The following is a 26,578-nucleotide window of genomic DNA, read 5'->3' as shown; positions in this document are numbered from 1 at the left end:
TGCTTTATCACAAACCAGTATGTGGGAGTCATAACTTGGGGCAAAAAGCTGTTGCATATTTCCTCTCCACACAGAGAGGGGGCAAATTTCATGAGCTTACGCTCTACAAATCTCTGTGCAGCGCAAGACGGTATAATTTGGGGTTTACATTCCAGAGGGGGATGGGCACTTGAGCAGCTGAGGAGTTCCTTAGCTGTATGCTCCCGATGCAGAGCTGATCACAGCCATCTGTAGCTGGGTGTGTCCCTACTGCAGCTGGGTGTGTCCCTACCTGTGTGTGTGCTGAAGCCTGGGAGAGGGTTTGGCAGGCTGGTCACAGCTGTACAGTAAAGGGTGCCCAGATGGTGGGTCAGGGGGGTTCAATGGTATCCCAGTTCCAGGTGGCACCCTGGGGGAACCCATCACAACATTTATTGGCTGCAGTTATGAGAAATTAAACAGATTTGTTTAATTTTCACAAATTGGGACATTTTTCTAGCCTCAGAGTAACAGAAATTTACATCTGTTATTTTTTAATCTAACCAGCATACTTTAAAATTAGGATTAAGATATGCAAATGATCCCCATATCATGGTATCCCCTCCAGAATTTTACTGTGTTTATTTTGTTTTGCAACTCTGGTGGGAGCCAATATTTAATCATACTTTTCCACTGGTATTCTCTCCATAATGGTGAACTTGTACTATTATCATATTCTTTCAATCCTCAGGAGAAATTTGCTGTTTAGATCTGTTTCTCAAACTCAGTTCACTTTGTCAATATTGCCCTGAAGTTCTAAAGTAAGAGTGCATACAATTTGCTTTTTTAAATCAGATATTGGATTATTTTTCAATTTCCTTCCATAGTTCTGTCTTGGAGACAAATCTAGTTTAAGCGGTCCAATTCTTAGGATTTTGTAAATATTGTGACTAATTAGAAAATTCCTGTATTTTTAACTTCTATTAACTCTTATAGTGTGAAAGCTTTTAGTTCAATTTTGTCAAATTACTTATCGATTTTATTCCTTTTTGTGTCAGTTTTCCTTATGGGATATTAGTCAATTTTGAAATATTGATATTCAAAATATTACTTCAAACTATCAGTTCTCACATATTCACTGCATAAAAATACATGGATAATTTCCTGATTTGGCTGACCAATAAGTGGTAGTTCTTTTCTGATAATCAATCCTTACCCATAAACTGACTTCTCTTCTACTCATTTTCAGCAATTTTGGACTCCATTCAAGAATACCCTAAAATAATAATTAAAAATTAATGCACCTGTTTTATAATATTTCCAATCATATTCCAGTAACGCAAAAAAACAAGGTATTTTTTTCTATACAGCTTGACATGTCACCACATGAACATCCTTAAAAAGTATAGTTCAAACCCATGTAACCTGTCAACCACATGACTGAATATCATAAGAACTGATACTCTATTATTGCAGTTTCCATACACTGAATTAGAACCACTCTTCTCTCTGCCAGGCGAGAATCTATTTTACATAGTTTCTGAAAAAACATCAAAGGCAATACAAGCACAGAAAGCTTGGCTATTTTCACCAGCAACAAGAAACTTCAAAGTGAGGAATAATTACTAATTACAGCATAAAAAATTTACACAAAGAATCCCCAAGGGAAGATGAGGTAGAATGACAGAAAAACATTACTAAACACAGAATCACTAAGTTTCCCTGCATTTTGTTACTAAGTTACAATTTGTTATTAAGTTCTAAATTTTCCTCTTGTATGCCCTCTTCATCTTATGATAGCAAGAACCCTTACTATCAGTGGATGTCAAAAGCAATAAAAATCAGAAATGGGGCATTAACTGAAGAGCTGTAAGAAGCCTACTCTACACCAGACTAATGGCTACATGACATTGAGACCTCATTACAAATGGTCAAACAAAGGTTTTTTTTGTAACTAGGGACATTTTAGCTTCTAGCTAACAAAGGAGCCAGGAGCATGGCTCAGCATCCCTATAGTATAGTTATGTTATTACTCAGAAAAGATCCAAGAGACAAAAAGTTAAAATTAAAAAAAAAAGACTGAGACATTGGGCTACCCTCCATGCTTCCAGGATGGAACATCAAGAGAGACCGAGGTGGAAATAGGCTCTCTTTAGTGTCCTTCTACTAGCCTTGATTGATAATTCTTTTGTCTTCTTCCTTCCTGGAGTAAGTACATGATTTGCTTAGGTAAGTTTTTTCTGTAAAAAACAGGGATGAGGAAGATATCGGATGACAAACCTTTAATGGTTTTAATAATGCTTGGAATGTGGTCCTGAGTGAGTGGACTTTCCAAGACTGTTTTCATATCGACTTATAATTTCTGATTATTGTTGCTTCTATTAGTGGTCATTCTGTTCTGTACTATTTGCAGTTTTGGAAAAAGTATCCGTTTTAAGATTATTTTTTTAATACTGCTTAAGCTTCAAACAGAAACTTATCTAAGCCACAACTTTCATTTTAAAGTCCAATCAGTTAATCACATATCGCTTGTGTGTCAGATGTTCTACAAAATTTGCCAGCATATAAATAACTTTTAGTTCACTGTAAAACATGATTGTTTTAGCCTTAGACCTGAAAAAGTGCAAGTCCATGTTCAGTTTCTCTCATGTCAAAGCTTTGACATGTCAACATTTTATTGACTTTACTAACACTTCCCCATTCCCCAAACATCTCCAAGACTAACCTTATCAATCTCATGGAAGTATACTATTTTCTAACTATTCAGAAAAGTTACAATTCTCCATTTAATGTGCTAATCCATAGATTATACTGCAGAAATACATTCCTAAGCATCTGAAATGAATTCTTCCAAAACTTACCCAGATAACTGCTAAAGAGGCAGCATAATATGATGTCAATAACATTGAGTTGCCAAACATCAAAATGAAACACAGTGCAAGAGATGCCTGAAAGAAAATACAAAACATCTCCAAATATCTAAACCATCAAGTAATTCTCTCAAATACAACATATAGTATAAATAAAATAATTGATAACTGACAGCAATACCATGGTTTTCTTTAAATATATAAATATCTACATACTATGCAGCAACTCTCTAAGCTAGAGACCCAGCTTACAGAATTGTATTGAGAAAGGTTAGTAATAAAGATTTAAAATGATGGCAATGTAGCAAATGTGAACTACTATGATGATGTAAGTAACAGACTAAAAGATTTAATAACAGAATATATTTCAACCCCTAATGATATTCTTTTTTCATTTTTTAAACACTATTCCTGATGTTTTATTCATTCTTTCAAGTTGTTTTACTTGGTCACATATATGCTGATAGACTCTCAGAATCCTGTGGACAAATTTGTAAAGAAATTTTGAGGAGGAAAAAAAGGGAGAGGTTACTCACTTTGTCCACAAAAAGAACAGGAGTACTTGTGGCACCTTAGTGACTAACAAATTTATTAGAGCATAAGCTTTCGTGGACTACAGCCCACTTCTTCGTTCTTTTTGCGGATGCAGACTAACACAGCTGCTACTCTGAAACCTGTCACTTTGTCCAATAACTGGAGTTCTTTGTGATGCGTGTCCCTTTGGGTACTCCACTTCAGATGCACATGCACCCTGTACCTTCGATCACAGATTTTTGGTAGCAGTGCCTGTTCGGCCTGCACATACGCACTACACATGCTATGCCCTGAACAGAGGCTGTATAGGACCGTACGGGGAACCACCCTCAGTTCCTTCTCTACTGAAAAGTATCACAAAGGAAACTCCAAAGCAAAGGGGAAGGAGGGCAGGTAGTGGAGCACCCAAAGGGGGACACATCTTGAACTCCAGTTTCTGCACAAAGTGAGTAACCGCTCTTTCTTTGAGTAGTGTCCCTGTGGGTGCTCCACTTCAAGTGACTCCTTAGCTCAAGGAGACAGGAGGTTTAGAACAGAGTCCAGAGCTCAAGAGAGAACTGCATTGTCTACTGCAGCATCTGATCTAGCAGCATGAACCAAAGCATAATGGCTGGAAAAAGTCTGCACTGAACTCCATGTTGCAGCTTTGCAGATCTCTCAGCAACTGGAACATTCTTGAGTAGGGCTACAGACATAGACTGCAATCAAATAGAACATGCAATCACTTGCAGGGGAGTTTGAGCATCAGCCAAACCATTATATGCAATAATCCAAAGAGACTCTCTGGATGTGAGATAGTGTATTCCCTAGACCAGTGTTTCCCAAACTTGGGACGCCACAGGTCTGGCCGATTGTGGCTCCCACTGGCTGCGGTTCACTGCTCCAGGCCAATGGGAGCTGCTGGACGGGGCAGGTAAACAAACCGGCCCGACCCGCCAGGGTCTTTCCCTACACAAGCGGCGTTCCCAAGTTTGGGAAACACTGCCCTTGACCTATCCTCAATAGAAACAAAAAGTCATGGGGACTTCTTGAATGTTCTGGTTCTGTTCAAGTAAAAGGCCAGTACCCTCTCAATATCTAGCGTATGGAAGATAGCTTCCTGCGTAGAACAATGCAGTTTAGGAAAGAAAACTGCAAAGTGAACTGTGTGGTTAATATGAAACAGAAGAAACCTCGGGTAAAAATTTTGCAGGGAGTTGTAATTATACCTTCGCCTTGGAGAACATAGTCAATGGAGAACCTGGCATTAGAGCCCCAATCTCTCCAACCCTTCGTGCTGAAGCAAAGGTCACCAAAACAACTGTCTCCATGGACAAATGTAACAGAGCATGTAGCTAGTGGCTCAAAAGACTGTTTCATGAGATGGTTAAAAACAAGGTTGAAATCCCAAAGCAGAGTAGGATCACTAATCTGTGGAAAAAGGTTTGTAAGACTAAGAAACTCATTGTGGTCAGATGTGTGAAAATTGACAAACCGTCTAATGGTGAGTGGGAAGCTGTTATTAATTCTAAGTGAACCTTGATGGAATTCAGAGACCTGATGTTTTCAATTCCAATAGGTAATCCAAGATTATGGAAAGAGATGACTGGACAGGTGAAAGATAACAGAGGTTACATTAAAGAGGACATCTTCTCCATTTCTGGAAGTAAGTGTGTCTTGTAGATTTCTCCCTGCTATTTAACAGCACATGTTGTACTCCCGATGAACAGGATGCCTCTAATCCTGAGAGCCACTGAGGAGCCATGCTTGGCGTTGCAGAATGTTCAGATTGGGATGAAGTGTTTGATCCACATCCTGAGACAGTCAAGAATTGATGGGGAGCTGCTACAGAGGGCAGAAGGTGAGTCTGAAGAGGTAAGGGAACAAAACTTGTCTTGGCCAAGTTGATATAATCAAAATGACCCTGGCTTGGCTGTGCTTGATCTTGTTGAGAACCTTTAAAAGCAATGGAATTGGTGGAGACCCATAGAGAAAGACCCTTTGTCCATGTAATGAGAAAATCCTCAATCTCTAAGAGATGCCTGAGTCCTCCTCTAGAACAGAATTTTCTGCACTCCATATTGCCTGCAGTGGCAAAAGTTTCCAAAGCTAAGACTATTTTGTTGGAGACTTGAGAGTCCAATTCCCATTCTCAATTTAGGGGAAAATTCCTCACTGACAGGAATGGCTCCTCAAAAGGAGAGGCTCCTTTTAAAACGCATGTAGCCCATTATCCCATATTCAAGAAAAAAATTTGGACTCCTCAGAACGAGAAAAAAAATTTTTTTGGGAGGGGAAAAAGAAAATAAGAACAGTTCCAATAACTATAAAGTACTAAACTACATACTATAATAACTCTAAATAGAAAACAGGCACACACTAAATTCCAATTCTGACCGAAGGCAGTTGAGAAGGAACCAAGCATGCTGGAACAATTTTTATAGTGGGGGTGCTGCTGATGGAATGTATTTGGTGTTTATTACTACTTCAAACAGGGTGTGTGGCAGCACCCCTAATTCCAGCACCACTAGAAGGAACGGAAGGCTGTTTGCCCACAAAGCCCTATACAGCTTGGGTACGGGCCAGGAGTATGTGTAGGGCGCATGAGCAGGCCAGATAGGCAACACTACCAAAAATCTCTGATCAAAGGCATAGTGTGAATGTGCATCTGAATTGAAGCACCCAGAGGGACACTCAAAGAACAACTTCATATTTCTGCCATACAGAAAGCTATAAATTTCAAATAAATAACACTATCAAAACTGGTAAACCAAAGATTTGATGCAGCATTTTCTTTGGTCATAGGCATACTTAACCATATCAGAGTTTTCTCCACTTTTTCTTTTAATACAGCTGTAGCTGCCAACTATGCTGTTCTGGCAAGAATTATTCTGGATTTTAGAAAAATTTATGGATTCACAGGCCCAGCCAAAGTCTCAGAAGCTATAGCAGCCGATATTGAATAGGGGATGTGCTTCCAGAATCCATTAGAAGGACAGAATCCATGAGGAGACTGACTCTTTAAGAATCAGTTGAACCCACTGTGAGAGACCATAATCAGCAAGGGAAAAATCTGTAAGAATAAATTAAAATCCACTGGATGATGTAACAAAGTAAACCATTAAAGCCATAGAAGGGATAGGGGAGGCACTATAACACATTGGAATGGGGATAAGTGGAAGATGGCGATTGAGAATCAATTGCTGGGAAGAGAGAAAAGAATTCAAGATGAGGTATGTAAGAGAAGGACAGAAAGAACCAATGGGGGAAAGATAATCATAAGCCTATATTAAGTTGTTTCTTCTAGTAGGTGAGCTATAGATCTTTGGATTCTCAATAATCTCTTCCTAACCAGAATATTGTTCAAGAATGCATAACAGGGCATTTCTTAAATCCTAATGACTGCACCGCACTTAAAGCAAATGTTGGCTGGGCTTGCCGAGGGAGGGCAGCTGTGCTTTATGGCTGGAGGGAAGGGAGAGTGAGGTTAGAGACTTCTGCAAAAGGTGAACAGTGATCAGTTTTGCGGCACTGACTCACCCCCCCAGGAATGTGAGGTTGGAAGGTGCAAGCCCTGGCGTGGGAAGCCCCTTTTTTCCATGCAGCAAGCAAGACAGCACCCACCCTCCCTCCCCTAGTGCAGGCAAATATCAGGTTGGGTTAGGACCTGCTGTGGGCATTGTGCTAGTCACTCCTTTTTAAGGAGGGCTGGGAAGGAATTTTTCCTGCACCACCAGATTGGCTTCAGTGGAGCGAGGTTTTTTTGCCTTCCCCACAAGTGGGTGTCAGGGATGACCTTTTCTGGTAAGAAGAAGAGGTGATAGGGTATATGTTGCAACTTATTTTGTAAGTGTGGGGTGGATGTCCAGTGCAGATACTCCATAGGGAAGACATCCAGTGACCAGATAAATGGTCTGGTAAAGTACTCAATAAGGGAGGTGACGGGTAAAGGAACAGAACGGGGGAGGAGGGTTGGGGACTCCTATGATTGGTACGGCAGGGAGCCAACCCCTCCTCCCCTGGTCTGATAGCCACCTTAACCCTCCTATGAGGGGGGTGCATAGTAAGGTCTAAGCAATGTGTTGGCTGGAGGGAAAATGAAGGGGGGCTGGTGGATTTGAATAAATATGGATTTGCCTGCACTGTACACTTTATCTGCCTGGTAGTCCCAAACCACTACATAATAAAATTGAGGCCTGATTAAAATCCATAACAAGTGTCGCCTGTCCTTCTTTTGGTATACCCAGACAATGAAGTGTATTACAGCAATTAGACTCTTCAGGAAGAGCCTGAACACCATGGAAAAATCCAGAAAGTAATGTAGTAGCAATGTTTCTCAAAATACACAAATACAGAAACCTGTAAATGCATAACCAGTATCCATGGGCGCCTAGTTTGTATAATTTTTGGTGGTGCCCAGAACACGTCCAAGCAGAGCCGTCCTGTCCATAGGATGGACCGGGGCAACCGTCCGATACCCCACGCTTTGGGGGGCCCTGCACTTCAAGGGGATGCAGGGTTCAGGGCGGCCTGGGAGGTTAGCGGGAGGCCTGGCAGTGAGTGACCTGGCATCTGGAGCAAATATAAGAACTAATAAATTAAACTTGCAGGTAATTTACTTATATGCTTTGGAACCACCAGGAAGTGGTCAGGAAAAAAAGCGAAGGACTATCACCTCCTACCTTCATGTTTCTCTCAAGCTAAAACATCCTGAAATTTTGCTCAGGACTAATTTAATCATAAAATATTTTCTCATTTCTTATTTTGAAGTATGTACCAGAACATTTTTGGGGCTGTCATATGGATACATCATCTTCATGAGCAGGACTGGATTGACTCTACTGTGAGCCTGAGGCTATTAAATTCTCTGGGGCCCCTGTATACAAGTCTTTTTCCTAATTTAAAACAAAATGATCACAATTATGGCATTGAGGGTATTAACGCTATATTAAACTTGCCTTTTAATTAGCAAAGCCATTCTATGGATACAGGTCAGTCTTAAAACATGTACAATATAGTTAAGTTAATTCAAAATAGCCTACTTCTTATCTTAGAACAGCTGTTATATTAGTTTCTTTCTGGGAGGGATTTTGGGTGCAGAAGAGGGCTCCAGGCTGGGGCAGAGTTTTGGGGTGCAGGAGAGGATGAGGGGTGCGGGCTCTGGGAGGGAGTTTGGTGCAGGAGCGGATTCTGATCTGGGGCAGGGGGTTGGGGTTCAGGAGGGAGTGCGCAGTCTGGGAAGGAGTTGGGATGCAGGAGGGGGTGTGAGGTGCAGGCTCCGGCCGGGAGGCGCTTACCACAGGCTGCTCCAGGCCGGCAGCGCAGCAGGGCTCAGGCAGGCTGCCTGCCTGCCATACCCCATGCTGCTCCTGGAAGCGGACGGCTGCGGGCACGTCTCTGCGTGCCCTTGGGGGCGACAGTGTGTCTCTGTGCGCTACACGCACCTGCAAGTGCCACCTCTGCCTATGGAAGCTACGGGGACAGTGCTGGGGGCAGGGGCAGCGCGCAGAGCCTCCTCCCCACCCCGCCACCAGGGGCTGCAGAGACGTGCCAGCAGCTGGCCGCTTCCGGGAGCGGCGTGGGGCCAAGGCATGCAGGCAGCCTGTTTGAGCCCTGCTGCGTCACAGGACTTTTAGTGGCTCGGAGATCACGATCAACTGGCAGAGGCTCCAGGATCAGCCAGTCGATGGCAATCGGCGGGTTGGTGACCACTGAATTGTATATAATTATGGATTTATTTTTGCGGGGCCCCCTTAGTCAGAGGCGCTGGGCTGCAGTCCATGAAGCCCCACATTAGTCCGGCCCTGTTCATGAGCTGTTCCAATTAACAGCTTTGAACTGGCCATGATATTGTAGCAGAAGTGAACGTAGCTCTTTCATTAAAGGGAAAACAAGTCTGTGCACTGTTAATGATTTAGGATATTAAAATACTTGGTTTACGTTTACATATTTGTCTAAATCATAAAAAGATTTATTTATTAGCAAGACATTTGGAAAATATCGACTTCTACGACAGATGAAAATGTTGGTCTACCAAGTTTGACAGTATTCTTTTAAAACTGGTACATTTTTCTTTTTTTCCCAATACACAATTAGTAAAGGCAGATAATAGTGTTCTATTTTAAAAAGTTATTTTTGTGCATCTCAAGATCTGTGTATGGACAGGGTTCTATTCCTTTTTTCCCTTCACTCTTAGTCTTACAGTAACTCTTTACACTCACTACGCAACTAATCAAAATATCTAAAACTAGCTTCTCTTCATTAGCTGGTTTGACTAGTTTATTTTTTTAAAAGCAAGTATTACCATATGTGCACAAAGTATCTTCTGTAACTTGAGAGAGTCAATGTAACCCACAACATACACAGCAAATAACGACGCTATCTGGAATTAAAAAGAGAAGATTAAACTAATTGAAAATGATACAGTCATACAGCATAAATACATTATTCAGCAATAACCCACAAGCATCTGTAGCTCCTTTTAATGGCTAAAGGCTTATAATTTTTGCAATGGCTTATTTTGAAAGAAGGTGGAGCTGTGTATAACACCCAAAGAATATAAAATAACATTTAAACATTTCAAGAATAAGATTTAAAATAAAAGAAGTTGCTTTACTCATGTTAATGACCCCCACTTGTATTAATAATTTGCTCTTAGATAGTACCTCCCATTTTCAGATAAAAGAGCATTCATTATTAGTCTAAAAATCAGGAAATATTATCTCCACTTTACTGATGAGGAAAATGAGGCATAGAAATTAAGTGACTGCCCAAGGTCATGCATGACGTTTATGGTGATGCTAGGAACCAAACAGCTCTCCAAAGTTCCAGTCCACTGTGTTAACCAGCAGAGCACCCCCTGTTGTCTCTGCCTTGATTTTCTGAAAAATGAGGGTCATTTTATCAAACATTTTTAAAATAAACATGTTTCTGTAGTTTACATTTTTGGTGGCCACCTGCAACTAATTTTCTTCTTTGTGGTTAGGAGACCATCCACCCCTGCCCAGATTGTTTTGTTCAAAAGCAACACCTGCTACTTCAAAATACAGCAGCCCAAAGTAGATGGGAGAGAAGAGAAACTCCTGTATTACAGGCACCTTGGGTTGACAAGGAGAGGAAAGAGAGAAGGGCATCCTTGCACCTCAAAAATAAAAAAAATAAAAACTGAGAACACAAATACTTGTGGGGGAGAGCCTCGGGAATAATTCTGCCAATTATTTCTCCACATTATCCTTTTATCCAGTTATTCATTGATTTCCTAGTTTTTAATTTAAGAGTCATGGGTGTTTTGCACACTAGCTCAGGATAGCAGATGCTTAGGAAGGTATGAGTGCTTTTTCTATGCCTCTCATTCTAACCCCAACTTCTTCAGGATGATATTTAATGCAGCAGCTTGTTTTCTGCAGACCCAAATAGGGAGCAAGACTTCTGCTTCCAAAAGGGACAATTACCTGAAGAGTCCAGAATGCATTAAAAGTCACACAGTTTAAAACAAAAAACCTGACATGGGCTAGTAATTAATTCACCATGTCCCATATTTATTGATTTATTTTTAAGAATGAGGTCAGTGATTGCAGCAACCCTTTGAATCAGGTAATCAGAGCACTTGCGCTTAGAAGCTACACATAAAGAGTAATTTTTCAGTGGGGAAGCTAGATAGGATAACCAATGCTTTGTGTTGTGAAATCTAAGCCCTTACCTTTTCCTAATCTACCTTCTATTGACTGAAAAATTCCTAAAAGCCCTGATTACAGAACTTTTTTTAAAAACTGTGATAATTAGCACTTCTGGGCTTACATTTTTCTCTAATTGAAATGCATAAAGATGAGTATGTGCTGCCTAGAGATATATTTAACAGATTCTTTTAAACTACATTATATGTTCCTGGGGAAAGTCTGTGCCACTGCATATGCGCAGAATTCATCCCCCCCAACAGATTTCTTTGCTTCCCCACAGAAAATGACAGAGAGGCAAAGGGAAGCCACAAGAACGGTCACATGCCAGCATGGTTTCCAGTGCCCAGAGCAGCTGGCAGAGAGGTAAATCTCCGAAGGGGTCAGGACACCCATGGGCATAGTTTGGGGGGCATAGCCCCCTCAGATGCAGGGCATGGGGGTATGCGGGGGAACATGCCACTGCCCCCACTCCCCATTTCTGTGAGCACAGAACTGCCCAGATGAAGGAGGTTTCCACTACGGCTAGCTGACTCTGCAGCTGGATGCCATCTCCTGAGTCGTAGTGCCGGTCGGGCTCCCCTTCTGCATGCTGGAAGCCATCTTGTTTTCTGTACAATGGTGAATGCCCACAGTGGGACAGGGCAAGAGGGGTGGGTTGGGGAAGGAGAAATGGGAGAAAGGGGGTGGAAATAGGCAGTGGGGAAGGAAGGAGGATGGAGGAGTGGTGGGAGAGGGATAGTGGGGAGAGGAAGGGGAAAGGGATAGGACATGGGGAGGGGAACAGGGGGAGCCCGTCATGCAGCATTCCCTCAGCAGCAGCACTGGAGCTCCCCCATTAAGCAGGCCCATCAAACCTCCATCCCATCAAGCCCCACCCCTCCTGCACCTGGACCACCCCACTGAGCCCCCCCACATCCGGACACCCACCCCAATGAGCCCCACTCCCCCAGCACCCAGATCCCCTTGCTGAGCCCCCACACCTAAACCAACCCTGCCAAGCACAATCCCATCACACCCAGATGGCCTCTGCTGAGCCCCAACCACCTTCACCTGGATCCCCTGCAGAGTCCCACTGCCCCTGCACCCGAAACCCCCCAACAAGCTCCTGTGCATCCAGATGCCCCATTGAGCCACCCACACCCAGACTGCCCCACACAGAACTCTCTCACCCCACACTTGGGTCCCCCCACACTAAGCCCCGCCACACTTGTATCCTGGCGGGCTGAGCCAGCCTGCCCACCCCTGGAGTGCCGGGTGCAGAGGGGCAGGACCCTGGGGTGTTTCTGGGACAGTCCTGGCCCTTGTGCTGCGTCAAGGTCAGGTGCACCCTCACCACTGAGTCCCTGTCCTGTGGGGAGGAAGGGAGGGCTCCAGGGTGATCTCCCACTTCCATCCAGGCAGTGGCCTGTGCTCCCCACTGCCATGTTGGAGCCTCCACATTTATTTCTTGACAAATAAAATTTGCAGAGTTCTAAAATATATTGTGCACAGAATTTTTGGCATAAAATTCCCTCTGGAGTACTTAAATCAGATGAGCTTTTTGCTGCTCTCAGACAGTAATTACTGTACCTGGTAGCAATAGGTACACCAAAAGTCAACACTATCCATGTAAAATTCATGCTGGAATATCATATGTTAAACATAAAAAAAAATTCCAAGACATTTTAAAATAGTTCACTATTTGTATTAATCACCTTAGTTTATTAACATTTTTTTTTATTTTAATAAGTTGATTGTACTCTATTTTTATTTTTACTTTTTTACCCTTCAAACAATTTGGGCAGTGAAACTAAACATGTTCATTTCACTTTCTGGTTCTAACGATGGAGGGTTTTTTCCTAATACATGCATTTCTAGGACTAAAAGGCAAATTACGTAAATTTCCATGCCTACAAAATTTTTGTAACTGAAATATTTTATTAGTATCACAAAAATATTTGTTTTCACATATGGTTTTGCAAAACTACATTTGGACTATTTCTGGAGGCAGAGAAATCTGGGAAGGGCTCAAAACGGGCAGGACTATGTTCAAATAAGGACAAACATTCTGGTATACTTTCCATCACCTTGGAGAGAAAACCCCACAGTTAAGATTGTGGGACAAGAAGGGGACAATTTTGAAATAACTTTGGAGATGTTACGACAGCAGTGAATGTGATGGTGCAATATGAACCTGAGAGCAAGAGAAGTCTGGCTGCTGCATTCTGGGCTCTGTTTAGAAAACAGATATTCAGAATGAACATAAAACCAAATTTTGGTTACTGTGCTACAGAATGACAATGGTAGCTAAAACACATCAGAAGTCCTATGAATTCACTTGACTGTACAAAGCAGTCAATTTATCTAAATAAGATAAAGATTCTACCTGAATCTAAGTTTGGCAATGAACTACACACTTGTCTAAACATACTGTGTATAGTGTAATACTATAAAGCTTGAATTTATTATTCTGAAGCTACATATACACTATACTATCGTCCCGTGTACAGGAACAGAGGTGTGTTTAATATATCCATGAATATTTTGGTGATATTCAATAAAAATTGTCTTACTTGTGTCAGAAGGACAAACTGAGCAAACTGCCAGGGAAGCATGAAAAAGACATTAGAAACACACAGTGCAATCAAGCTTCCTCTATTAATATTCGGAGTCCTTAGGAAAAAAGAAATAAAACAGATACCAGTAAGTCAAACTATAATAGGCCTTTGTATTTCATCCAAAAGAGCATCAGAGAATAGTATCAAAAAATTTTAAATTGCCTTGTAATTGGACTTGCAATATAAATTGACAACTGTGAACAAAACAGTTTAAGTAACTTTTGTATTAATTTCCATAAGAATATATAAGAATAATTAAAATAATTAATTCTGACCCTTGTTATTTCATAGCTCACCTTTTGAAATAAAAGTAGAAGTTGAAGTAAACAAAAAAGTGCTGAGTGGCCCCACTAAGCAAGCTATGATGAACATTTTCTCAAAAACTGTAACATTTAGTTTAGAATTCCTTTCAGGCTTTATGAAGTGTTCCAACTCTTCAGATTTCTCTAAAGATGCCCAGACTGCCTCATTCTCATTGATGACATGACAGCCAGAATGATGCATTACTCAAGTGACACAATATTTTGTGCACTATTTCTAGTACAGTATTATAAACACAGGGGATATATCAATGGTATTAGCTGACAAGAGTTCAGAATTTGACCTCACCATATATCATTATTTAATCTCCACTTGTCTACCTACCTATGGGGAATGAAAATATGGCAATTATTTGGGACTATATAGGGCTCTGTCCTCAAGGGTCACTGGCATCATAAAAAGGAATGTCTATGGGAAAAGGAGTAGAAACTTTCTTGCCAAAATGTAACAGTCTGGGAAAACTGAGGCAGCCACCTATGAGGTTCAAAGGCTTCTAAGGAAGGACAATCAGTTCCATAAATGAAGAAGAAAACTGCTTCCATGGGACATAATGCAAAAAGAGATGAAGGCCCAGCTCATTCAGACTAAACTGTTCCATCTGCTAGAAGACGGGAAATAAACTAGATAACTCCGCTGCAGCCAGACTTTACATTGGGGTCTAATGTCACAAAAAATCTTTAATTTCGTCTATTAGGAGGATTATAGTTATAATCACTTGTGTAAATTGACCTACATGTCCTTCCTTGGAAGTTCTTGAGCCTCTTGGATGGTTTCCCGTTTTCCCAAACTGCTGCAAGTCAGCAGGAAAGTTTTCTACTCCTTCTCCAACAGACATGCCCCTTTGTGATGCCAATGACGCCTGAGTGCAGAGCCCTGTAGCCCAAGAATGGGTGCCATGCTTCCACTCCTCCACAAGACGACAATTGGGGATGAAATTATATATGAGGCTACGAGGCAGGTGAGGCAATAACTGTATCTAGTTGACACATTCTAATACTTTCACCTGAATTTGCACTGACTCATGGTGTCCTCTGACTCCATTTTTCAATTACCTCAGTGATCAAATAAATATTTCATATTTAAAAAGCATCGAAGTTTCAAAATGCTCCCATGGATTTCTGAGTCACAGGGACAACCAATTAAAGTTTCATGGAAGAGCCATCTTCTGGCCATCTTTCATCTGTTGTGGAGAACTGGAACCTTGCCAACCAGCTGGAAGGACGGTACTGTGATCTCACTTTATAAGGGCAAGGGACTGAGCAGTGAATGTAAGAGCTACAGGCCGATCACCTTATTGTCCATGCCAGGGAAGGTGTTTGCAAATGTTCTGCTGGCACGTTTGGAGCCCCTGCTCAGTGTTGCTCCCAACAATCAGACTTTACGAGGAACAGTTCCACATTAGATGCCACCAGCCTTCAGCTTGTTGTCAGAGATACACCATGAGTTCAAACCCCCCTGCACGTAGCTTATGGACGCATTTGATTCAGCTGACCAAGTCGCACTATAGAAGGCTTTAAAGGGCGTAGGTGTCCCAACCCTCTGCTGGACTTCATTAGCAAGCTGCATAATGGAACCATTGCCCATGTACATCTGGAGAATCGGATGTCAGCACCTTTTAAATCAGTATCTGTTGTCATGGAGGGCTGTGTCTTGGCCCCGCACTCTTTTGTTGGGCAATGGATTTCATAATGAAGCCTCCTTTGGACTTCAGAATAAGCACATATCAGGAATAAAATCCCTTCCTCCATTATATTGAGGAGACACTTCCTTTACAGCCCCTAACTGCACCAGAGTCTGCACTTCCTGAATTAGTATAACCTTGTGAGAGCTGTCTGTGAAAAGGGTCAGGGAAGGGGGCAGGAGGAATATACATGAATTGCAGGGTAAATCCCAGTTCCAGCATGCTTAGAGTATCTGATGTAATGTTGGTCCAGGCATTTAGGAAATGGGACAACCTATTGCCAAAGGGAGAGAAGATCTCTGGGGTGGTTTGCTGCCCTGGACCAAAGAATCAAAAAGACTGCTTGGAAGTTTAAAGTTGTCTCAAGGACGCAGAAGTTGAAGGAGGTGGAGAAGGTGGTCTCTTCTTTTGATACCTAGGATGCCTTCTAGAGCTTTTGGGCTGTCTCACTGGATAGTACAGATATCTCTGCTGGGCCTGAGGCCAAAACTGTTTCTTTATTATAGCAGGGATATAAATATTCATTGATTTTAGGTTATCCTGGAATCTTTTGAGTGTTCAGAGCTTCCTCTGTTTTGCCCCAAAACAAATCTGAACCTTCAGAGGGTGTGGGAATTCAGCTGGTACACTCGATACCTGGTTCCATGAAACAAGGTGCATAGTGATGGCTGTTGCTGAGTCGGTTTCATCTAGAACAGCCTCTGGAGACGAGTGAGCAAACAACCCTCGCTTATAAAAACCTTAAATTCCTTGTTCACTTTATCCAGTAACTTGTTCTGAAATTTAGGTCTCTAAAGCACAAAGGGGAAGTGTGAGGCACTCAAAGAATCATATATATGATTTCTGGTTTGTACAGTAAGGCTGTGTCTAAACTAGGAGTTTATTTCATTACCAGTGTTACTAACACCAATGTAGCTCCACTAGCCCAGTGTTAAAAATGTTGTGATAATGGGAGCCTAGCCTAAACCACTAGTATCACTATTACTACCAGTTGTGGAGACCCTTTGGTGTTAGCAATAATGGGTAATGTCTGAAGGGAAAAAAAACTAGTATGTACAAGACCATAGCCTCTAAATAAATGCACTGTCTCAGGGATTCTGTTTTTTAAACTCTTCACTCTTAATAACCACACATAAATTGGACGCTACCTGAGAATGTAGGTCAAAAGCAACATCTGAAGCACAAGGAATGGGTATGAGAAACTTTCACGAAGGGGTGGAGTCCACATCACACGCGTGCACTGAAAATAAGAACTGAATTAGTTCATAGTATGTTTTGCTACATTTTCATTCCCCTCCCCCCCGCAAAGCAATGAATTTATGATTTAAAATTATCAACTACGGAAACTGAAATGGTACAAAAACAAACTAGATGAAGACTCAATCATAAGTCAACAAAACAGTGCGTCATAAGACAAGATACAACAGATGGAAGGAAGGAGCATGCATGCTTGAGTGAAGATACAGTTTTGGGGCTTTAATAGTTGAGGGCGGGGAGGGTTTAACCACTACTGCTGGCTCCTTCTCTTGATATGAGAGAACTACAGTGGGAACGATATCTTACTCTTGCAAAAACAGAAATCTGACAGCTTAGGAGCAGTTTTGTCCACCAAGAACAAAGATGCCAAAGTAGCACAGGTTCTCCTCACCTCCGCTTATGGCCATATCTTGCAATCTCTTATTTACAAAAACAGTCTTTGCTGAAATCAATTAATTATGGATGTGAATAAGGACTACTCAAACAGCAAGACTGCGACTAGCTAATATAGCTACACATAAAAGAGTGCAGGGAGCAGGGTGAGAGGCATAAGCCAACGCACCTGTATCCCTACATTAAGTCTCCCACACTGTAGCTCAGGCATGGAGAGAAGAAAGCAGAGACTGTGCACCCAACAGCTGTGTGGAACGTACAGAAACTTGGCTCTGCCCACCAACACACAAGCCAGTAACATTGAGCAGCTGAAACTAAGTGTACCTGTTACATAGCTGCTGTAAATTACTCCCCCCACTGCAGAGCAAGTGATTAGAAGGCAAACCAATTGTGATTGAACCACAATTTCTCCTCAGAATGCTTTTGGAGTAGCAAAACATGTAGTTGTGCCACGCACATGGGCTAGGTTGAGCCCTTAGGCTCAGCCCTACACAAGGATTTGCAGAAATCAGATCCTTGGTTTTCAAAAGTCAATTCCACCCGGGAGTTAACTAAAACTTTATATATTTGAATATTTCTTTGCAGCATTTTTCCATTTCAAATTAATGCAATTATACACAAGAGGCTTCATGTTACTTCAACTTTTGAAAGATATTCCTTCTTATACATTAGCAATTTAACTGTGTTAGAAAATTTTGTTTGAAAGAAACCTGCTGTAAGATGTACTACAAATTCAATACAGTATCTAAATAGAAAACCTTTTAATAACATGAAATATACAAGCAAAGCTAGAAGAAAGCTGTTTGTTGGTAATTAAACCTATCAGGTACATATTTACCCATCCAACATTTCTAAAAGTAATCTTGAACAGACAAAGTACATCTCTCCTTCATATACATTTACTGTGGCAATGGAAGGGAAATGTCTTTAGTGGACTTCTGCTAATACCAAGACGTTTACTGAGGAACTGCTGGTAGAATCAAAGGGTTTCTATGGACTTTTATTCTCACGTTGACTTACGTATCAGCAATATTCTCTCTCTACCCCCATCTATGTCTGTCTTGATCAATAACTGATTCGACTGCATAAGGTATGGTACCATTTAGCCTGCAGCAAGAGTATGTGTATCGCAACCATCAGGGGCCTAAGTTCCCCCCTAAATTTGACGTTACTCTCCAATCATACTTAAGAGGCCAATTAGTGCTTTATGTACTGTGCTCCCACACAGCAGCAATTCCCAGTATCAGAGAAAACAGTGAAACAGAGTACGAGCCCAAAGACAGCTCAAACTTGGCAGAATGTGGAGGAACAAATTTAAGTTGTTAGATGTCCTCTACTAACACGCAAGACAGGAGGTCACAGAGTTCAAGGGACAGATGCTATACAAAGGAGGCAGGAGAGAGGTAGAGAATTTAAACAGAGAAAGTGCTTTAATCAAGGGAAGAGAACAAAAATTCAGATTTAAGGAATGAAAATGATTATGAAATATTAAAACATCAGCTGAAAAAAGGAAGCACACACAGATGGAGTGGTAGGAACAAGCTGTTGAAAACAGAGGCAAAACTCTAAAATAAAAACAGTTTATTGAAAAGAAGATATGAAGAAAAGAAAAACATTTTAAAGTGCAGTTCCACTCAGTATAGTGACTAAACACAACACTGTGCTGCTCCATGTTTGTCCTTAATTTCCAAATCAAGTGTGTTCAATTGACAGATTTTTTTTCCCTCTCCTTTTTATTTATTTTAACTGTCAGCCATGCAAACAACTCCTGATCAGGGTCAGCCTGGATTCTCTCTTACTCTTGCATCACCGAAGTAATAAAAAGATCTTTAGAGCAAATTATTTCCCCAATTCATAACTGTTCATCCAAATTACCTTCAAATTAAACCCTCAGTAATATCTGTATAACCCCATTAGTCTTCAAATGATTTTTAACAGGTGTAATCAACTGGAACTTAGTAAACACTTCTTTTAAGAATTAGCAAGCAGGAAGTGAATCACGCTCACTCTCAGCTGTATTGACTCTACAGCACAAACATATAAATGCTTATTTTTTGGTGAAGTAAGTGGATACTATGTTAAAAGCACATATACTGTTAAGTGCTTTCATTTTTTAGTTATTTTTCAGAGTACAGCCACACTTAAAATGTACCTAACCTGCAAGATATAGAAAGAAAAAAGTAAAAAAGTAGTAAAAGCAAAAAGTGATACATAGGATGAGCAACCAAAAAAAGGGAGCATTTACCTTATTGCTATATTGACTTTACCATGAGTTGTGCCATTTTCCTATGCTTGAAATGTAATATCGCTGTAAGGTAAATGTTTCTTTTTCAAGATAGCCCAAAGCAGCACATTAATATTTTATTTTATGCCAAACAGTTATTTGATATAACACACAGACACCATACACACACACATATGTGACTCCTTTAGCATTTTGTTGAAGCTGTAACAGTGTTAATCTGTGGTCAAGGACAGTGGCATCCACAGCTGTATGCATGTTACACATGGTGCATGCCATTGGCAGGGAACCCAGGGCTCAGGCTGCTGGAAGGTGCAGCTGGGCAAAGTGCCAGCGGGGAGCCCTGGCACAGAAGCCAGGCCTAGAGCAGCAGAAAGAAGGAGCAGTGTTGGCTGCCTCACTGCCCACTCGGATTTGGCCCTGCAGCCCGTCATGACAGGGAGGCGGACGATCGGACCAATACTGAGTGAGTGCCATTGCAACCTGGTGCATGGGGGTCACAGTGCCACTGAGGTTTGGCCCGTGGCTTCTTTATCATGACAGGCGGACCTCAGGGCCAAAACTGAGTGGGCAGTGGAGCAATCAGCACTGCTTCTCCTCACCACAGCCATGGGGCTGTCTCCTGCATCAGGGCTCCCCCGCCAGGGGCCTCCTTAGCTTTGCCCCACTTCCAGTGGCTGTGTCCTCTCTGCTCTGGCCGCAGGACTCACTAGCGACAGCCTCAAGACCTGCTAGTACAGGGAGATATGGGGAGTGCCCACATAGGGGAGCTGGCCAGGAGAAAGGTGGTGGGGAGGCCTGAATGAGGCAGCCACAAAGGGGTTTGGTTTTTATGAACTATGTGAAAAATTTCTGTGTGCACCTCTGAAGAAGGAACTAATTGGAAAAGTCAAAGGACAATGGTTAACTTCCATGGTGGGGTGCGGCACATTTATACCTGTCTGCTACCCTTAGGAATCAAATGTTTTTAGAACTTGAGAAGCTGTGCCTGTCCCACACAAGTGAGAATCCTGCACAAATGGTATCTTCAGAGAATAATTATTTTTGAACTTCCATTTGAAAGATATTGTATTAGCCATTTAGCATCTCGGGTTTTTAATTAATCTTAAAAACAAGACTGTTTCAATAGCATCTGACATCCATTATCAAATAGTTAAAGAAGCTCTAATGCAATTAAATGTAGTTGAACATATTCAAAAGACCTTTACCAAGCTCAGCTGAGTAAACTGGAAAAGGCAAAACTAGTTTCAACTCAGGATGGAGCCATATGGCAACTAGATTCAATCTGAACAACAAGACACAAAGGTAAGCCAGGCAAAAAACAATTTCTAACCTTCCATACCTGTTTGTGGAAGCAGAGAAAAGAACTGACAGAAGGGAACTGTAATGCATGACGTTTGTTAGCAAGAGTCAGGCTAACTGTAACCCTGATAACGCGAGATTTGTAGAAGCAAGGATTGTGTGAGGCGGGTGAGAGAGAGCTGTGTAAGAAGTTATGATGACCTCAGCATAAATAAAGTGTAGAAGACCTTGGGTAAATAAGGTATAGAAAATAATTGTATGTTGGCAAGAGTCAAAACAACTGAAAAAATAAAATATCAAGATGGCCTATGTATAAACAAAAATGCTGCTGTCCCTCATTATTTTTGTAATAAAAGGTATAAATGCTTGCTGTAATTAGTTATCAGTGAGAGACCTGTTTACCTCTCTCCCTCTGCACATGTGAGAGTTAATAAAACATCTGACTTGCTATACCTAAACAAATAGTGAGAACTCAGTTTTTCTCCGACAATTTGGGGGCTCGTCCGGGATGGCAACGCCCGCAGAGGCACCGGCAGCTGCTACGGATCGTTCCCCTTCGAACCCCATGGCGCCACAATAGAGGTAGGAGACCTTTTGAAATCTCTATTGGGGTGTCGGAGGAGGACTGTCCGTGGGGCCGTCTGCCCCTGTTGGGCTCACGCCATCCGAACTTATTGACTGTGCAGCAAGGTCAGATGCTGAGCGGCGTAATAGGGGAATTGTTTGCCGCCCCCTGTATGCATATGCTAGGTGCATAAGGTTTGCACCTGTGTTGAGGGGTTGTTACCGCCTCAAGAGGGGTTTTTACCGCCTCAAGTGATGCATCGAGGTACTTGGGAATAGTACCTGGAGGTACTCAGGAGTAGTACCTGGTATAAGGCCTTGGTGTGTGTGTGGTCTGTGTGTGTGTGTACACCAGTGTGAATTGAGTGTTACCGGAAGACGCCCAGAGTACTCTGCGAAGTCTTTTGGCTCGTGACCAGAACTACTCTAATGCAAGCCCGGTAACTAGAGGATCTTTTAGGAGATCCGACCCACGGTGGGCTAACTCGTCCTGGCATCGTCCGGCGAGGAGGCTACCTGGGTCTAGGAGTGTGTGAACCCATCTTCCCTCCCCTTTTCCTCTCCGTGTGAGCCACTGACAGTCTGATCATCTCACTGGATGCAACAGAGTAAGCGGCGCCGTCTCTCTGAGACTAGCCGACGCTCTTTGCTGAAGGGAGGTGTAGGAGGGTCGTGGCCATCCTCGTTAGTCTCTCCTGTGTGAATACCCTGTAGGGAGAGATCCTTAGTTTATGTGCCGCTAGCGCGGACAGGGCATCCTCCTCCCTGTGTGTGTGATTGGAAAATGGGTGGGGGACAGTCTAAGGATTCCCTCTCACCCACTAAGGGTACCCCAGCTTATTTCATGTACGTACATTATGGTACTAAAACCTGCAGGTATTTAGAGAATTGGAATCATTACACGCGTGAAAATTCATCTAAACAATGCCCACTAGAAGGTACCTTCAATCTAAATAAGATCATACATCTCAGAGGAGCTTTTAATCACAAAAAAGCCTCTGACACAAATGGGAGCAATTTGTCTATTGAGGAAAAGAACGGGTTAATTTGAAATTCAGCTTGGTCCAGAGATAAAGAGAAAGTTAATCTGCGTTCAAGGTCAAGAATCAATGCAGACCAGACTAAGTATAAAAAAAAACTGCTTTCGGCCCCAGCTGACTGTGAAAAAATATAGACATAGTCAAACCAAAGGCAATACAAGTTAAAGTGCTGAGATTACATTTGCAAAGCTTAACTGTCCAGTGAGATCTAACAGTCTGCCTTTGCGACCCTGGAGCTGGCGTGGTTTGGGGAAGCTGAAGAAGCCACAAGTAGCCGGCCTGGACTGGAATCACTGAAAAGACGCCCCAGGAGACCTCAGGGTGTAAAAGAACTGCCCTCCCAAGAGAGGAAGCAAGTTGGAGATTGCACAGCACCTTCTCTGAACGTTATACACAGACGTGGCCAGTCTGGACGTACGTGTGTGAGTATGAAAGTGTGTCTACTCTCAGCCGCAGTAAGTCTGAGAACCGGAGAGGGATTTAGCATTCCTCTTTCCACCCCGGCTGACCGGAAAGGGTGTCAGGTGGATCTACCCCAGTCGTAGCAGGACTGGGCAACAGAGAAGTTGGAGAAAAGAGAAGAGTTGTGTACTTGATAACTAGAATTGAGCAATTAAAAGCATAGATCATGAACCAGGCAGCAACTCAAACCTACGCCCAAGGCAAGTTGCAAGCCTTGAGACAGGACTTCCAGGCAGAAAAAGAAGCACTGGCTAAGCAAGTACCGGTCCTTCAGGGACTTGTCAGAATTTAACCATTTGTGTTTGCATATGCTGTAAGAGCAGTGTGTTTGCCACAAGAGAAAATTGAATAGTTAAATGCCAATGGGCAATGCGTTTTGCCCAAGTGGCAAGCCTCACGGGGGAGGACTTGGGTAGCCTTGTAAGTAAGAAAATAAAGAAAAGAGACCAGGAAGGGTGGGGGCTAGTTAAGAAGCCCACCCTCCTATCTAAATTGGTAGTGAAAAAGCTGGTGCCCATGGAAGGGATGGTTCAGCGAGAAAAGCAGGATCGGGCCCAAGCGGGCAGGCAATAGATAGAGAGATTGGAGAACAGGTTGGAAACTTTGAGGGCATAGTAGAAAAAAAGAAGTAAGTAATTATAAGCATGGGGATTTCAAATCCCCAAGATAATAATTGAAATGGTAAAATGTGTGTAAGACAGAGTCTTTGTACCAAGGTGCAAGGCTCTCCTTTCTTCTGCAGAATAAAGCAACTCTTCCTTATCCCTGTCTGGCTGTTATTGGCTCTCAGCTAGGTAGACCCGATATTTTGGTGACAGTTAATGGCGACTCCGGTTAATGAATTTCTGTCTTATACATTTAGGTGTTAGGTGTGTGGATGGAACTGAGCCTCTCATTCGTAATTCCTCAGAGTGGAAGCCATCGCGTGCAATGAAGCTCTGAGGTTGAATTGGGATCCTTCTGTCCCGTCCCCTGTAGCGGTCAGTATTAGTAGAAATTCCTGTAATAGGATCCTATTAGGCCATAATTCCCTCTGTTCTCTGTGTAATTCTCTGTTAGAGTGTCAGCAGGCAGATGGGTGGGTCTCTGGTAAAACTCTCTAAGGATAGCCCTTTGGATTATATGTTAAGTAAATGGCCTTTACCCGGTGTTCAAGAAAAAATAAAGATTTGAATTTGTTTTTGAGTAACAAAATAGCAAATAAAAGATCTAGTAAAAAGAGAGAGAAAGACAGTGCCCCTGGCTCTGTGTGGTCGAACTGTCACTTTACTAGAGGTGCATGAAGATTTTGTAAGCACAAAAGAAACAGTTACACCTTGTGTAGAAATTGATGTGGCTAGTGTTGTGGAAATTGAATTGTGGATAGGATGTGCATTTTCCCCAGAACATGTGCAGTGTATATTGTAGCAAAAGTAAAAAAAATGCAAACCTACCAATATAAGTTGTGTCGTCTCTTTCAGATCACTAGGTGTTTGAAAGCAGGAGTTAGAAGTAAAAAGCAATCAAAAGTCTGGGAAAGTTAATTGTGACTTTTTACATAAGAATTTTTAAGCTGTGGATAGCTTTAGATCTGGAAGCAAGCCAGAAAGCATCTGTATTAATGCAATTTTCTAACTAATAAAGTAGAAGCCACTGAAACCTGGGCTGCCTATGAAACAAATACAAAAAAATATGGAGTAATTCCTCTGTTTTGTCTAAAATCAACAAGAGTATGTGTGTATATAAAGGAAATATTTTAAGCAATGACTGACTACCCAAAAAGGGTAGACCTCTGTTCTTTTGTCTTTCAGATCATCAAAAAAAACGGATGCCAGCTGAACAGCATTCAATGTACCATGCATTTACTAGTACAATAAAAATTATTTTTGTGTTCTTTGTCCTGTCTTGTGGTGTTTGTCTTGTGGCCAGAATTGTTGGGTTTAATATTTTCATAAGACAGTCTAGTTCAAAATTAAATAAAAGGGTTAAATCAAAAAAAGCAGATACTTGTTTTATTCAACTTGGAATACAAAAAGTGTTTGGATAAATCAAAAAAATGTGATATACTAAAGTGTAATACAGTTGCTTAAGTAAGAAAAAAAAAACTTCATTGGCCAGATTTTTTTTTAATTGAAAAAAATTGTTGTTAAAATTTGCATACCAACAGTCTTTGGAAGCAAGGACATAGAAGGTTAACCCACTCCCCATATTGCCCATGGGATCCTTCTGGCTACCTCAGATTTCTAGCCAGAGGGCTGAGGAGGGAGGAAAGCTATTGGACACCTGAGGTTGTACTGAGTGGACTCCTCAAAAGTGGGTGTGCTTGTCCTGGTTTGTTGGTCCAAAGCTCTGTAATAAAGTTATTTTACTAGAAAAGTGTACATGGCATACATTGAATAATAAGACTAATGTACTGTATAATGGCAATGTGTATGTGTTCATTGTTAAAAAAAAGTGTATAAGTGAAGAGTAGAAGTTTCCTTTGTAGGTTAAAAAAAGCCAAAAAGAAGAAAAAGAAAAAGAACAGAATGAGTTAACTAAAAAAAAATAGCTAGCAAGCTCAGTCCAAAAATAAGATGCTGGCACCATCCAAGGACACTGCCCACAGCTAAGACTTGGCTGATAGCCAAGAAAAGGGGGGCCTGAATGTGCCCAAGCAACTATGAGATCTGAAAAACACTGCCAGGCATTAATGAAATGTGTTAGGTTTCTTTTCTCACAAATAAAAGAAGTGCTACCCAAAGACCCTAGCAGCCCTGCCATTCATTGAAACAAAGAGACTGAGTCTACGTAAAGTCTATCAACGAAAGACTGCTTTGGCTCCACACTGGAAAGGCCCTTTCCAAGTCCTGTTAACCACCACCACCACTGTGAAGTGCCAAGGACTACCTGCCTGGACCCATGCTTCTCACTGTAAAAAGACCCCTCCACCTCGGGAAGACTCTCCGACTGATAATAAGCCTATTTCTCCTTCTAGCTCTGCTGTGTCTTCTGGACAGCAAGAAAAAGAAAAAAAAAAAAAAAAAAAAGACAAGGTGAAGTGCTAGTAACCTCTCCCTTGTCCACTGACAGACCTACTGTGCCTCTAGATTTTTCTAGAAGAAGCAAAACCATTACAAGGTGATGTGCTAGTAACCTCTCCCCTGTATGATGCTAAACCACACTGTTTCAAGAAAAGAAAAAAAAGAACACTTGCTTCATTGAAACCACAAAGTCCAAGGATTCCTGACTACAAAAGACATTAAGAACTGACCCTAGTAAAAAAACAAAAAATTATACACTGGCAGAAAGAAACTTGTGGGACCCATGCTTAAGAATGTAGTATAGTACTACACCAAAAAAAAATGTATTAAGATATCAATGAACTGTGATTAACACTACACTAGGGACTGTTAAATTTTCATTACCCTTATCCAGTTTCCAGATTACCTCTACATACCCAAATTGCTCACAGGGGGCTGCCATTAGATTAGCACAACAGAAGGCTTGGGTTATTTCTTCTAGAAAGAAGAGAAACTTGACCGGATCCCTGTAGAATAGGGCCAATAATGCAGTAGCAGTCTGGAATATTTTTAAGAACCAGAAACATGATGAGAAATTAGGCCAACTAGAGAAGGCCATAGGCCTTGTTTCTGGAGCACAACTAACCCAGGTACAGGCTGGAGTTGGTGAGTTACATGTTATTTCTGCCCTTAGTTCAATGACCCAGAAGTTGCTGACAGA

General features: G+C 41.8%; 1 protein-coding gene across 1 annotated transcript in view; it reads right to left on the bottom strand.

The window, feature by feature from the left end:
• The window catches only part of DPY19L1 (dpy-19 like C-mannosyltransferase 1), a 104,459-nt gene that overhangs the window by 45,392 nt on the left and 32,489 nt on the right, over window positions 1-26,578 (bottom strand). The window contains exons 9-13 of the mRNA XM_054019321.1: window positions 16,765-16,856; window positions 13,570-13,669; window positions 9,646-9,723; window positions 2,820-2,906; window positions 1,175-1,234 (exon numbers count right to left, since the gene is read on the bottom strand). Of these exons, the coding sequence (XP_053875296.1) occupies window positions 1,175-1,234; window positions 2,820-2,906; window positions 9,646-9,723; window positions 13,570-13,669; window positions 16,765-16,856 (417 nt within the window). The remainder of the gene's footprint in view (window positions 1-1,174; window positions 1,235-2,819; window positions 2,907-9,645; window positions 9,724-13,569; window positions 13,670-16,764; window positions 16,857-26,578) is intronic.

The sequence above is a fragment of the Malaclemys terrapin genome, chromosome 2 (assembly GCF_027887155.1).
Source record: "Malaclemys terrapin pileata isolate rMalTer1 chromosome 2, rMalTer1.hap1, whole genome shotgun sequence".
Classification (NCBI taxonomy): domain Eukaryota; kingdom Metazoa; phylum Chordata; order Testudines; family Emydidae; genus Malaclemys; species Malaclemys terrapin.
This window is presented reverse-complemented; position numbering and strand designations above follow the sequence as displayed.